The sequence below is a fragment of the Quercus lobata genome, chromosome 3, assembly GCF_001633185.2.
Source record: "Quercus lobata isolate SW786 chromosome 3, ValleyOak3.0 Primary Assembly, whole genome shotgun sequence".
Taxonomy (NCBI): Eukaryota; Viridiplantae; Streptophyta; class Magnoliopsida; order Fagales; family Fagaceae; genus Quercus; species Quercus lobata.
Window position 1 is genome coordinate 29,713,409 of NC_044906.1, and position 13,264 is coordinate 29,726,672.

The 13,264-nt window shown below is 32.0% G+C and overlaps 1 protein-coding gene across 1 annotated transcript; it reads right to left on the bottom strand.

The window, feature by feature from the left end:
- Window positions 1-8,087: 8,087 nt before the first annotated feature.
- On the bottom strand, window positions 8,088-12,670 carry LOC115982484 (peroxygenase-like). The gene is made up of 6 exons (XM_031105092.1): window positions 12,532-12,670; window positions 11,319-11,468; window positions 9,730-9,815; window positions 9,552-9,649; window positions 8,541-8,666; window positions 8,088-8,443 (listed from the first exon to the last, which is right to left on the bottom strand). Exons 1-6 carry the CDS (start codon window positions 12,638-12,640, stop codon window positions 8,284-8,286), a joined length of 729 nt encoding a protein of 242 aa, XP_030960952.1. The 5' UTR covers window positions 12,641-12,670; the 3' UTR covers window positions 8,088-8,283.
- Between the last annotated feature and the right edge of the window lie 594 nt (window positions 12,671-13,264).

The following is a 13,264-nucleotide window of genomic DNA, read 5'->3' on the forward strand; positions in this document are numbered from 1 at the left end:
TTTGATCTTATATATAAGAGACAATTTCCATGTTGTGGAAATGGAGGGTATGGTTTCATTCTTTGACTTCAGTTGTCATGAACTTTAGGATGGTCATATCAAATATTTCAATTGACCATGAAAATGTTAAGACCTATATTATGGAATCTCCTGAGGGAGATCTCTTGTGGGTACAAAGGATTATGAGATATGATAATTATGTAACCTCAGCATTGATATGAGCCGTGTTGAAATTTGTATTTGTCAAACTTGTTTCAAAAAAAATAGTGGAAGTGACTACACCTGATTTAATGCAAATCTTTTATGATGTGTGAATAATAGAGAGGGACGCCTCTTTAAATAGTGTGAAAGCCACCACTCATTGTCCATTAAATGCATAATGGAGAGATGGAGTGGCTAAGAAAACATGTACATCGCAAAGAAAATCTCTATGAAAAAGAAATTAACTTAGAGAAAATGCATTCAAGTTCAAAACTCCTTGTTTGACTTAAAAACTTTGTAATTTTGATAGCATTAATTATCTTCAAACTTTTCTCTACATTTGAGTAGATGTGCGTTTATAAGACGCTTAAACTGTTAAACACTTGAAACCACATTGCATTTGTCAATTTTTATATCACTGACCGTGTCTATAAGTGTTTGCATAAATTATTATTTTTATGATAAAAATGCAATTTTGAGACTTGTTGACCTTAATTTGGGATTTTCGCACGCAAATCAAAGACAAGCAAAATACGATAACGACACTTTCCATGCTATTATTGCTATTATTATGCTAAAGTAAAGGAAATTAGAGAAGTCATTAAATGGTTAAAATACTTTTTTTAATCTTTAAATTTTGCATTAATTTCGTTTTCCATCCTTAAGCTTTAAAAATTTTGTTTTTTTGTCCATAAACTATAGAAAATGTTACACTTGTCAAACTTCAATTTAAAAAGTTAATAAATAAAAATAATTAAAAAAAAAAAAAAACTCTTAAAATAGTTTAGAAAGGTAAAACAAACTTTTTAAACTTTAGGAAAAAAATGTAAAATTCTTTCGAACTTTAATGACCAAAAAAATAGTCTAATATGTATATAGGCATTATATGGTAGAGAGAGAGATGAAACAAAATTCTTATTCTTGTAATGAATTTGACATTTAACGCACTTGTGCACTTGAACAAAATAATTTTGGACAAGTGAGTGAACCCTTTAGAGGGAAGAAATTAACTAGCATGGGTAACGACAACGACAAGTGTCGTTTGGTTCACTGAAGAAAAAGCAGATCCCCAAAGCTTGGCTTCCATGTATTTTTTGACAAGCATTCATACATGGCTTGTCTTTGCATGACCCTCCTTTCCCATGATATAATCCCTCCTCACATTGCCCTGCTGCATTTATTTTTACCAGCTTCTCACCTGCACTTATCAAAAAAATAAAATTGTGACACATTAATTTGTTTCACAATATTAAATTATTGTGGGATGAATTTATTGTTGTAAGCATATAACTTCGAGTGGGTTTGTTCAATTAAGAGGACTTTTAAGTATGGAGAGATTGTAATAGACATAACAACTAAGAACTTGATTAAATTGGGGTTCAATCCCCATTTATACAAAAAACGGATTAGTGTCTTGATTTGATAATAAAGAGTTATATCATTAGGAGCGAATGCCATAAGTTAAAACTTTCTCAAAAAAAAAAAAAAAATTATTCCATCTAAAAGAACAATATTATCCAGACTTTTAACTTGATTAAATTTACTTGAATTAAATCAAAGAACATTATTGGATAAGTGCTTACTTGAATCAAATTAATTCTATTGTATTAACAATATTATCCAAATAATGTGTGTACAATATTTCAAAATAATTGCATCTGTCCTATGATTCCATCTAAAAGAGTAAAAAAAAAAATTGGTATTTAGAGCTGCTAAGGGAGAATACAATGGAGAAACTTCAATAGAAGTCAGAAGGTGTGAGATACATACCCAATTGAATTAGTTCACTTGGAGTGGATGCGATAGATCTACCTTCAACTATTGTCACACACACACAAAAAAAAAAAAAAAAAAAAAAAAACAAGTTAAACAAGAAAAAAAAAAATACTAAGAAGGTAATTTTTAAAAGATTGAATCTTCTATACATTTGGTTTTACAATATCATATCAAATGAATTATACCATTAGCAATGAAGAGAAACAATAGCAGGATAGCGGACACAAGTAGGCTTTTCATGATTCTTTTTTGTTGTATGATGAAAATATACACAACAATAGGGTTTTCCTTGACAAGTCGTGTGGTAGGAGTTGGTGTTTCAAGCGGTATATATAAGCTGAGGATATTTGCACTCTGTTTGGGAGGATGGAAAAGAATATTGAAGGAAGAGAATCAATTTAGAATATTTTTTCCATTCCTTTGTTTGGAAAAGCACAATAAAAGGTAAACATTTTCTATTTATATAGATTGCAGATTAGTAAAGATGATATATATGCTATATAGCATAATCAATTTCGCATTCTAAACAAGGAAGTGTTTCAGCCATTGCCTCGTTATGCTTATTAACATAGGTGTCAACATATATTTTTTGTCAAATATTTAGCATTATTTCTTTCCTTGTTTACCACATTATCAACCCTTGATTACGGTCTTCTGAATCAAGGCAAATCAAACGTCCTTAATTTGCCTTGGAGCCTTGGACTCCAAGCCACTAACCACCAATAAGAAAATGATATATGTTTCGTCATGTGCATTATATAGGTATATAAATATCTCTACATTGTATAGAGAAATGTTACAAAAAAATATAGTTAAGCCTTAAAACAATTTCAACAATTAAAATTTAAGGGTACGTTTGGTAAACTGTAATAGTGATTACATAGAAATATAAGTATTATAAGGAATACAAGATGTTGTAATGTAATACTTATTATTATTTATTTTTTTGGTAAAAACATAAATATAGACTCCTGAAAATAATGGAATGTTTAAATAAAGGATTGAGATCTTTTAGAGTTCCTAGGGTACTCTACCATGTAGAGTTCTTTTAATCTTAACCTTTCATTTATAATAAAAGGTCTAAATTTTGTCATATCATTAATCCACTAACAAATCTACAAAAATAATGATTTTAATAAATAACTACTCATAGGATGGTCACTCTACACAAGTACAAAGTTCTTATAGGATGGGAGGATTTTTTTTTGGGGGGGGGGGGGGGGGAGGCCGAGGCTAAGGTTCAAGTCTCTAAGAGAGAGATTTACACACATATACACTTAAATTATATTGGAATAAAATTTATATTTTGTATAATAATAAAAAAAAAAATTGTTAATGGGATAAAATAAAGGCGAAAACATTATTTTAGTCCCTATATTTTGGGGTCACGGTCAATTTAGTCCCTACATTTTGGTAACAATCAATTTGGTCCTTATTATTTTCAACTTATAGTCAATTTAGTCCCTACCGTTAACTCACTAACAGAAAATGTTTACGTGGCAAATGGAGTACATAGTTGGCGCACTTGAATCATACATGGCCAATAAAATAATTTTTTTAAATTTGAATTAACATTAGAAATAGATTATTCCATATGCATCAAAATAAAAACTCGTATCTTCTGTGTTTAATGAGTTCTCACCAACAAACCCGAAATTTTTTCATACAAATTAGATCCGTCGCAACTAAAACTAACCCAGCTACCCATATGGCAAACCCAGTACAGTTGCAACCTAGATCCAGTTTTCATGCTATCACAGCACTCATGGGTTTGGATCTAATTGTGGTGGTGTGGTGCTTGCTCCGTCAGATTTGCACAAATGAGAGAAACCAAAGAATTGGAGAAAAGAAAAAAAAAATTTGAAGTGAGGGATTTTTGTGGTTTGGGTTGAAGATTGAAGGTTAGAAAAGATTAGATCTTTGTTGATTTGTGTGATTTGATTTCGGGGAATTGATCAGCAAATCTCTTTCGGCCGAGTCACACCGTAGCTGGTTAGGAAAAGAATAATTGCCCAGATTTGGGTTTTCATTTCCCTTTCACTTGTTCCAAATATTGAATGAACCCGTTGAGATTTAGATGCACATTGATGTTGCGATTTTTCCAAAGATTCTCAAAAATGAAAATCAAGATAATGTTTAGGGAATCTGGGTTGTCATTTCCAGACATGAGTTATTGCAAATTTGGGTTTTGGTTGTACATTATTTGAAATATGTTCATTAGTTGAATTACATGTTTAAAGAAAGAATTTTGATTAAAGAGTTCAACTGTTCAAGATTACAAATTGTGTTTTTCCTATTTATTTATTTTTGTGTTCTTGAGGATTAAATTAATTTTTGTTTATGAAGTATTTTATTCTTTTTGATGAGTTTGATGTGAATTTTTTATTTTAAGTTTTTGTTTTCTAACGTAGACTTTCTGTAATTCAAATGCTCTTGTGGACCTTTTTTAATGTTAATCAAAAATTTTAAAAAAAATTTATTATTTTATTGGCCATGTAAGATTCAAGTGCGCCAACTGTACCCTTCGTCTGCCACGTAAACATTTTTCGTTAGTGAGTTAACGGTAGGAACTAAATTGACTGTAAGTTGAAAATAACAATGACCATATTGACTACTACCAAAATCTAGGGACTAAATTAACTGTGACTCCAAAATATAAGGACTTAAATGGTGTTTTCACCTAAAATAAAATTAGTGACTAACAATTTATTTTGACATTTATTTTAACATGTTATTAGAGAGAAAATTGTCCATTCCTTGTCAATCTTCATTGCTGCTTCCACTATCAACTTCCAAACCCACACCCAAGAATATCTTGATCCAGACGGATCTCATCTATTCATACATAGACTCCTCAAATATACATTTGGGCTCTCTTAGAATTATCAATTTGATGTCACAACACCCTTTAAGTGTGATATTGGTACGGGATTCAAAGGATTAGTGCAATGTTCAAGGTAACACATACTGACATTCGTTTGAAACTAAAAATAATAAATTATTCAAGTTGTAAATGAGAGATATTTTGTCCCATCACAAAGAATTATTTGATTTTTTTTTTCCCCAATTCAAAGAATTTACATGATACACCTAGACAATCATTTCGTGGATTTAACCCAAATTGTGTGAAGTGATGGTGCGTGCTAAGTCCCAAATTGGGTGTTTATTAGGTAAGATATCGGGGGTGATTACGAGAAGTCTCAATTGTAATTTGACTAATCATTTTGGGGTGGAAACGCAAATCTAACTAATCATTTCAGGTGTTTACTAGGTCTTACAAGAGGACATGTGGCTCCTAAGGGGGTGGACTATGGGACCCAAAAGTCCAAAAGACCTCTTAAGTTGGGTGAGGTGAGGGGGGACCAAGTCTTGATTGAGTCTCACATGGGCAAGGCAAAGGGAGTTGTGCACTTTATATGGAGTCCTTGGACTCTAATTAGTATAAGAATTTAAGTGAGGGAGATTATAATACCCAAAATTATGCAGATTTAATGACATGTGCTAAGTCAGTTTGTGTTTAGTGGCCTAACATGCCAGTTTTATCCTGATGGCATATCCCAGAGGTTTTTGTTATACAAATATACGTACACATTGAAGACATGCTTACTTATACCCTCGTAAAAGAGATCTCTTCACAACTCTTTTTGGCCCTTGGCGAAAAAAATTTATATGACTTAGAAATTCAATACTTGGGACCCATGAAAACTAAGAACCCCACTTAATTAATCCCATTTCAACATAAAGCATACACTTCCACAACAATTTCTCAGGTTCTCCTAATATAAAACTTATCCACTGTTTGATTCCAGAGAAAATGTGGGGAAACATAAGAAAATTAAAACATTTAATGCTTAGAACAAACCCAAAAAAAAAATTCCCACTTGGGTTTCACAAAATTTAACTGTATTGATTCATAAAGTTGGTTTCAAAAATACACACACACATATATATATATATATATATATTAATTACAGAGTTAATGTCTGAACATTTATGAGCTTAAAGTGATGGAAATGGATTTTTTGTTTTTGGGTTCAAGTTTCAAACTTTTTCTACGATTTAAACAGAGTAAGATAAATTAAATTCCACACACAAAAAAAAAAAAAAAAAAAAATTGCAAGAACAAACTATTAATAAAATGACAAGCAAAGCGAAATCCAAATGCATAGTATAAAGAATCTATGTGTTTGAGACCAAAAAAAATATATATATATATATATATATTTACTGAACAGTGGCAAACACAAAGTGGGTACCTCGTTTCGACATGGTTGAGACTTGAGAAAGCTGCTGTAGCAGTGTTCCATCAAAGGTTTAGGAGGGGTTTTATGAAAAATATTTAAGGTTTTTAGTTTGGACTTTGGACCGCGCAGCTTAATAGGCCCATTTTCACCAAATTTCTGACTCTTTCTTTTCCTGTAGCCCATTTAGGACGGGTTTGGATTTTGGATTGAAACGGGTTGTTATTCCTTCGGCCTTTACTTAAACTGTAACGGGTCAGGTTGGTGTGTGTTTGTTTCTCAAAATAAATAAATTAACCAAAAAAAAGCTTCAAATATAAAATTTGATAAACACATAAATATTTAAGTTTATAATTCGATAAAAAATTCAAATAGTAATTAATTTTACAGAGAAAACCGTACATAAACCATGAAATAATTAAGTTTAAAATTTTCTATAAACTAAGCATACTTTTAGATTGACTCTTTACAAAAAGCTATTTATTTATCAGTTAAAAGTCTGGCAAAATTATAATTGTGCTTAAAAAAATGTAAGGCTTTTAAAAATTTTTACATAAGCAAATAAGCTAAAAATTGAAAGAAAATATACTAATTTAAACCAAAGTCATATGATATATATAGCTTTAAGAATAAATTTTAGTAACATGTTAGCTAAATAAGAAAGTAAATACTTATGAAGAAAACCCATAATGTACTTAACGAAAAAGCTACTTAATGTTGATAGTAAATTCAACACCGAAAAAATTTGTATTTTAGAATTTCTTGTCAAGTTGACGAGTAATGTCATTAGTATTTTCATCTACTACATAGAAAATTAATATAACTCTAGTACAAACATGGATTGAAAATAAGTCAATAAGGAATTAAGTTTAAAATTTTTATAATAAATGCTTGATGAGTCAATTGGGTCGGGTACGGGTTCAACTCAGTCAGGTTCAAGCAAGAAACTTATTGGACTAAAACAGGTTGTCCAACTCAGTGGGTATGGGTGAAGATTCTTCCTAAGTTTATAGGTGTGTTGCGTGTAATTTATCTAATAGAGATTTTTTTTTTTTCAATTGGTTAACATTCCTCAAATTGACTGAACTTGCCCAAAATTCACCCCATAGTATTAATTGATAAGAATCCTGAAAACATTCAAGGCTTTTTTTCTTTTTTTTTTGGTGGAGAAAATCTAAGGCATATAATCCATTATATAAGTAAGAGCCTGTCCTTTTTATTCCCTAAAGAGCAATTCTTTTTTTTGAGAGATCCCTAGAGTACAATTCAAACTCTTACATTGTAGAACTTCCTCTATGTTTTTCCACAAAGAAATAAATTGTGTAACGCAATGGATAATATCTTAAACTTCTTCAACTTTTAATGCATAACTTCCATTAGAAGTTGTACTGGGGAAAATTATGAACATAATAATGATATACACATGTTTATAGGATAAGAGTGACATCAACTCGTGATCAATAAAGCCATTTTAAGAGCACCCACACTAGATGTGGGATATGTGCCAAATGCTAAATATTTGGCACATATCCCACACCAAACCCAATTTTAGCCCATTTAGTAGATGTGGTAAAATTTTTTTTTTTTGCAACATTGAACAGTACCGTGGCAAATTTGCCACGGTACGGAAGAGATGTGGTATATTGTTTGTTGTTTGTTTATTGTGTTGATGTGTAGTAAATATTATTTTAATGTGTAGTAAATATTATTTTAATGTATAGAATTGAATTATAAAACATCTGATAAATGGGATGTTGTAAAATGATGTGGTAAAATAATAAAGTAGGCATTTGATGTGGTAAAATGGCATAATTTTTGGAACATCTGCTACGGATGCTCTAACACGGCATATCTCATGTCAAAGTCACATTATTCTCTAATCAATCTTATTTTCTTCATTATTATGATAAAGTTGCGACACAAACTAACCCTTCAAGGCAAGGTTATTTGTTTGACCTTACAAAAGAAAAGGCTACAAACATTTATATAATGCCAAGTCAAATTAAATTTTCACTGTTCCAATAACGTACACAATGATCCTAATCTTCTTGATTATAGGTTCATATTAGTCAACCTTTTTACCGACAGCAGCATTCTTTTGCACCATAGCACAATATTCAAATAAGCTTCCATCAAAGCAACGCCTCACAGCTTCTCTTGCTAAGAAACCTTCCCCATCCTTTGCAAGAACATAAAGAACGCCCCACTCTAGTTTACTTGCAAACCTGCAACATTTATAAAATGAGATTGATTACACTTTCAAGAGGGTTTCTCATATATGGAGAGAGAGAGAGAGAGAGAGAGAGAGAGAGAGAGAGAGACCAGCCAAAGAAGTCATGTGCATTGCGATTTGCCTCGGTCATGTGCCAGAGCTCCCGTAGGGTAAGTTTGTCAGGCACTGTACGAGCGTATTTGCTGAACATGTTCTCAAGATTTGCAGGGATAAATCTACAAATAATTTGATAACAATATTTTATATATGGGTTTATGTAGCAATACTTGTACACCAAAAAGTTGAACTAAACATCAAGGGAGAGGTACAATAATATAATTGTAACTTCTACAACTAAAATTATGACAGAATATTATCTAATGTAGGAGGAGAGGGTGGAAGCATAAACCTAATTTTTATTTTTTTATATAAGTAGTAAAGTTCTATATTGATTTGGATATAAGAAAGATTATCATATATAACTCAATATTCCTTATGTTTGGGTACACATACTGAAGTATGAATATGATATTATGAGTAGGCACACTTCGATGAGTTCTAGAAAATAAATGATTAGTCCAAATTAGCCAAATCAAAAATATATAATGCATGAACCCTAATTTAATGAATTATTAAATTTCAATCCATCCCCTCACCTTATATAGGTTGCACACCTTGAAACCACTCTTTAAAGAAGAGAGATGAAATATATGTACTAATTATAATATCCTAGATCATGTGGGTTGGATTGAATAAGTGTATGTTAGATAAGCGTATATTGAATTCTATATTTAGTGTTTATAAAGAGAATTGTAACTTGGCTATCATTTGAGGTATAGTTCTTTCGAATCCAAAGGTTGGATTAAACAATAATTTTAAATTAATCAAGAGATGAGAGAAAAGTCTACTTGACCACAAAGGTAATAAACAAGGGATGCTTCTACTAAATTTAGCTCCTTTCCACCGAATTACGAATTGGGCATTTGATTCTCCCACACTCATGTGGGTGGAAATGAGACTCTTTTACCTAATGTGTCATATCAATAAGCAGTATTTGCAAATAGAAAATGAACTAGAAAATGTAAAACATTGCAGTTTGGCATGAGTTTTTCATCTCTCACCTTCCCTCTGTGTCATAAGTCCCTGAATCACTTCCATGCTTTCCCTTATGTATGTTCTGTATGTATATTGGGAAGTAAGGTGATGATGGTATCCATGTCTGCAAGAAAAGAATTAAAATTATCAACTTTAGCTCTAATTAAGTACAAATGATCATGTTCCAAATCACAACAAACTTACAGGCAAGGTAGCATAGCTCATAGATCCATGGATCAAAATCATAAAAAAGAAGGAAGCAACTGCATTGAAACCGAGTGCACGACATCCTGTAAACAAACGGAGAGTTAGCCATTGAACCACCAAAATCACAAAACATGAACCCATTTCTGGTTACTCTTACTGAAACTTGGTCTTGGTCTTGGTCGAGCATAACTCAAACCAACTTAGTAAACTAAAAAACTTTGCCCCCCATGGGGAAAAACTCTTTATTTTAAAATTTGTCTGGTCCAATTAGAACACAAAAACTGGCATATTTACATTTGTTTGAGACTATATTTAATTAGAAATGCAATTGGCTTGCAAATGAAATAATTAATTACTACTTCAATTCCCATGTAAACAAAGATTAACAAGAATCTTTTTGAAGAGCAGTTACAACCACCGAGTTAACAAAACAATCATAAGCAACCTACGAGGAAATCGAAATTTGATTGCTTATTTAAAATAAAAATTAGAAAATATAATGGTTCAAAAACCTAGGATTGAAATTGAAGTAACTGGAAAATTGTAACACTTTTAGTTTGGAAAGCGATTGTATACATTTTTTTTTTAATTAATATAAGTAACGAAAAAAGCGAATGCATAATCAAAATTTGTTTGCAAATGCTATTTCCTACAAAGATTGATATTATAATATTAAAGCATATAATTCATCCCACCAACTCTAATTTTACCACTCTAAAAATATTGTTTCCAATTGCTTTTTTTTTTTTAATTCCTATTGCTAAGTCTAACTAACTGTCTAAGCACATTACCTAATTACCCAACGAGACCCTACAAATGCAAGTATCAACTACCGTCTACAGTGGCTTTCCTCCTTTAAAAACTCCTGCAGGTACTGCAACTATATCACCAATAAATAGCACCGAAGAGATTCAAATCAACCGTAAAAGCAAGTAAGTCAACACTAGTTTGCTCTAGATCTATTGGTCCAAACTCTTGATCGAATATGCTAACAAACAACCTAATATACTACTCTTAAGGCCTTGCACAGTTTTAGAAAGTCGAGAACTATTCATAAAGCCATGCACTCTCTCCAACCTTTTCCATCTATCTTTAGAAATGAAGGAGTGTATAAATTAAGACTTATTGATCTCTCTATATCAAACTATTCATTGGACTATTAAGCCATTTCGAGACTTCTAGTATTGATCGACCAACCCATAAGAAGAGATTCATAAAGATAAGATCCTAAATTTAGTTAATTCCCATGAGGAGCTCATTCCATAAGGATAATGAGAGAAATTTAGGCATATGCATACGAAGGTAGGACACATACATAAGTTAAGGTCCTTTTTTTTCTCATCTGTACATTAATCGCCCATTTTGAACATAACCAAATCATCTTAAGCACTTTCTCAGAAAGGTACTCAAGTTGGACACGTACATGAGTTTTAAGGTCTAAGACTCTAAAATTGAATAGCCTGGATTTGTACGCAACTCACACACCAAACTGATCCTACTCCAATATTATTAGTTACGAACAACAAATCATTTCATAGTTTCTCAAGTCTCCGGAGATTAATATTTGCCATCAGCACACAGCTTACCTTTATATGTTTCTGATGGGTAGATGATGCCATCGTTGTCTTGGTCAAAGAAAGCTACATGCTGTTGAAGCACGGACATGTTGTTATGTTTATGGCCCCACGTACCATTTATATTTTCTGTATCAGGTGCAACCACAGCTCTAGGCAAGTCTGAAGAAGAATTCACAACAAAATAAATGAGAAAAAAGGGAATCCATTTTTTTTTTCTTTTGTTTTAACAATACCCAATTTGTTCCTGTGCTTATGGTTATGGGCGAAAGATATATAAGAGGTAGTCCAAGTCGTTCGTAAAGCCACAGCCAACCATAAACTTATTTATACAAAGAAAAGCTCAAACTCAACACAAACTAAAATTTGTGGTAAGGAAAAAAAAATATGTATCTGAGTTGGACGATCTAATACTAGTTATTATTATTTTGAACAATGTTGAAAAACAAATTAAATTAAAGGAAGTTTTTTTTCCAAACAAATATGCAACAAATCCCCACACAAAGATTTGTTTCAAATGTTTAGCGTACATTAGGTGAACTCAAAATTGACTTGGCTGTTATGTCATGCTAGGAGGAAAAAAACAGACACTCATAAAAAGGAAAAAAAAAATGATTCAATTGTTCACTACAATGTTGGGTAGAATTTTTTCCACTTTTGATGTTGCTTGCTTGCTTAGATAACATTTCGCCTAGAGCCCGTTTGGATTAAGGGGGAAGAAAGAGAAGTGGAGGGCGTAGAGTAAAGTTGGCTAAAAATATGTTAATTTTAAGTCAAATCTACTCTACTTCCCCTCCCTCCCTCTCAATTCAAATGGACCACTAGTCCATGACAACTTTTCAAATTAACCTGAAACTTATTCTTAATCTCAAACAATCAATTATGTTTATTAATTAAGTAACACATATCTAAACCTTTTAATCTTCAATCCATTTCCACACATATTCACCTGTTTAATTACTATTGGAAAATAAAATTCCCAAAAAAAAGAAAAAAAGAAAGAGAAATGCACAAGAGTTTTTACTTCAAAATTCAAATCCATTTGTTCATTTTCTATACAGCATGAACCATGAGAATAGTAAGCGAAAAACTTATTGAAAAGGCACTGTAAAGTAAAAAGACTTAGTCAGAAATGCATTAATCTAAATATTTGCTCCCAAAAAGAAAAAAGAAAAAGGGGGGAAGGTTGATGTACAAGAAAAGCATAAGGGATGGAGGATATTACAGGGCTTGGGGAGCTTAGACTCCAGATCATCTCGGACCTTCCTTTCTGCGGTAATAGGAGCCATATCAGCCACCGTTTTTATGGCTTCTTTTGAATCCTCTGCTGCCATCTCTCTCTCTCTCTCTCTCTAAACTCAACAATGAACTGTGCTCTGGTAGGAACTTTGTGTTTTTCTATCTATATTTATAACTACTCTCACATTCCAAATTTAAAATATTTTTTATTAAAAAAAAAAAAAAACCCCTCTAAAGTCTAAACTCTAAACGCACAAATTGTACGTAATTGCATATAATATTTCCACAAATGTAGCAAAAAAAATAGGGAGGCGTTGAGACTTTTTTTCAGAGAGAACAACAAAATTCCAAGTGACTAGGACTGTAAACGCTGGGGAAGTACGTGGAACACATCCATGCATGCCACAACGTACCGTGGAAGATCTTTACTAACGTACATATAGGGCACATGCATAACGATGAGGAATCTTACTAGGGATACAATTTTGGGACACAATTTTTGGCACAACTCGTCACATGACGAGTTGTGATCGGTAAAAGTATGTTGGTAAGAGTATGTTAGTGGGCTATATAGGATCACACTTTTACTGATCACAACTCGCCACATGGCGAGTTGTGGCGTTGTGCCAAAAGTTATGTTCCTAACATAATTCGATCGATGAGTATTTAGTTTTTCACTGCTCATTGATTAATACGTACTACGTAGTACATGTACGTGT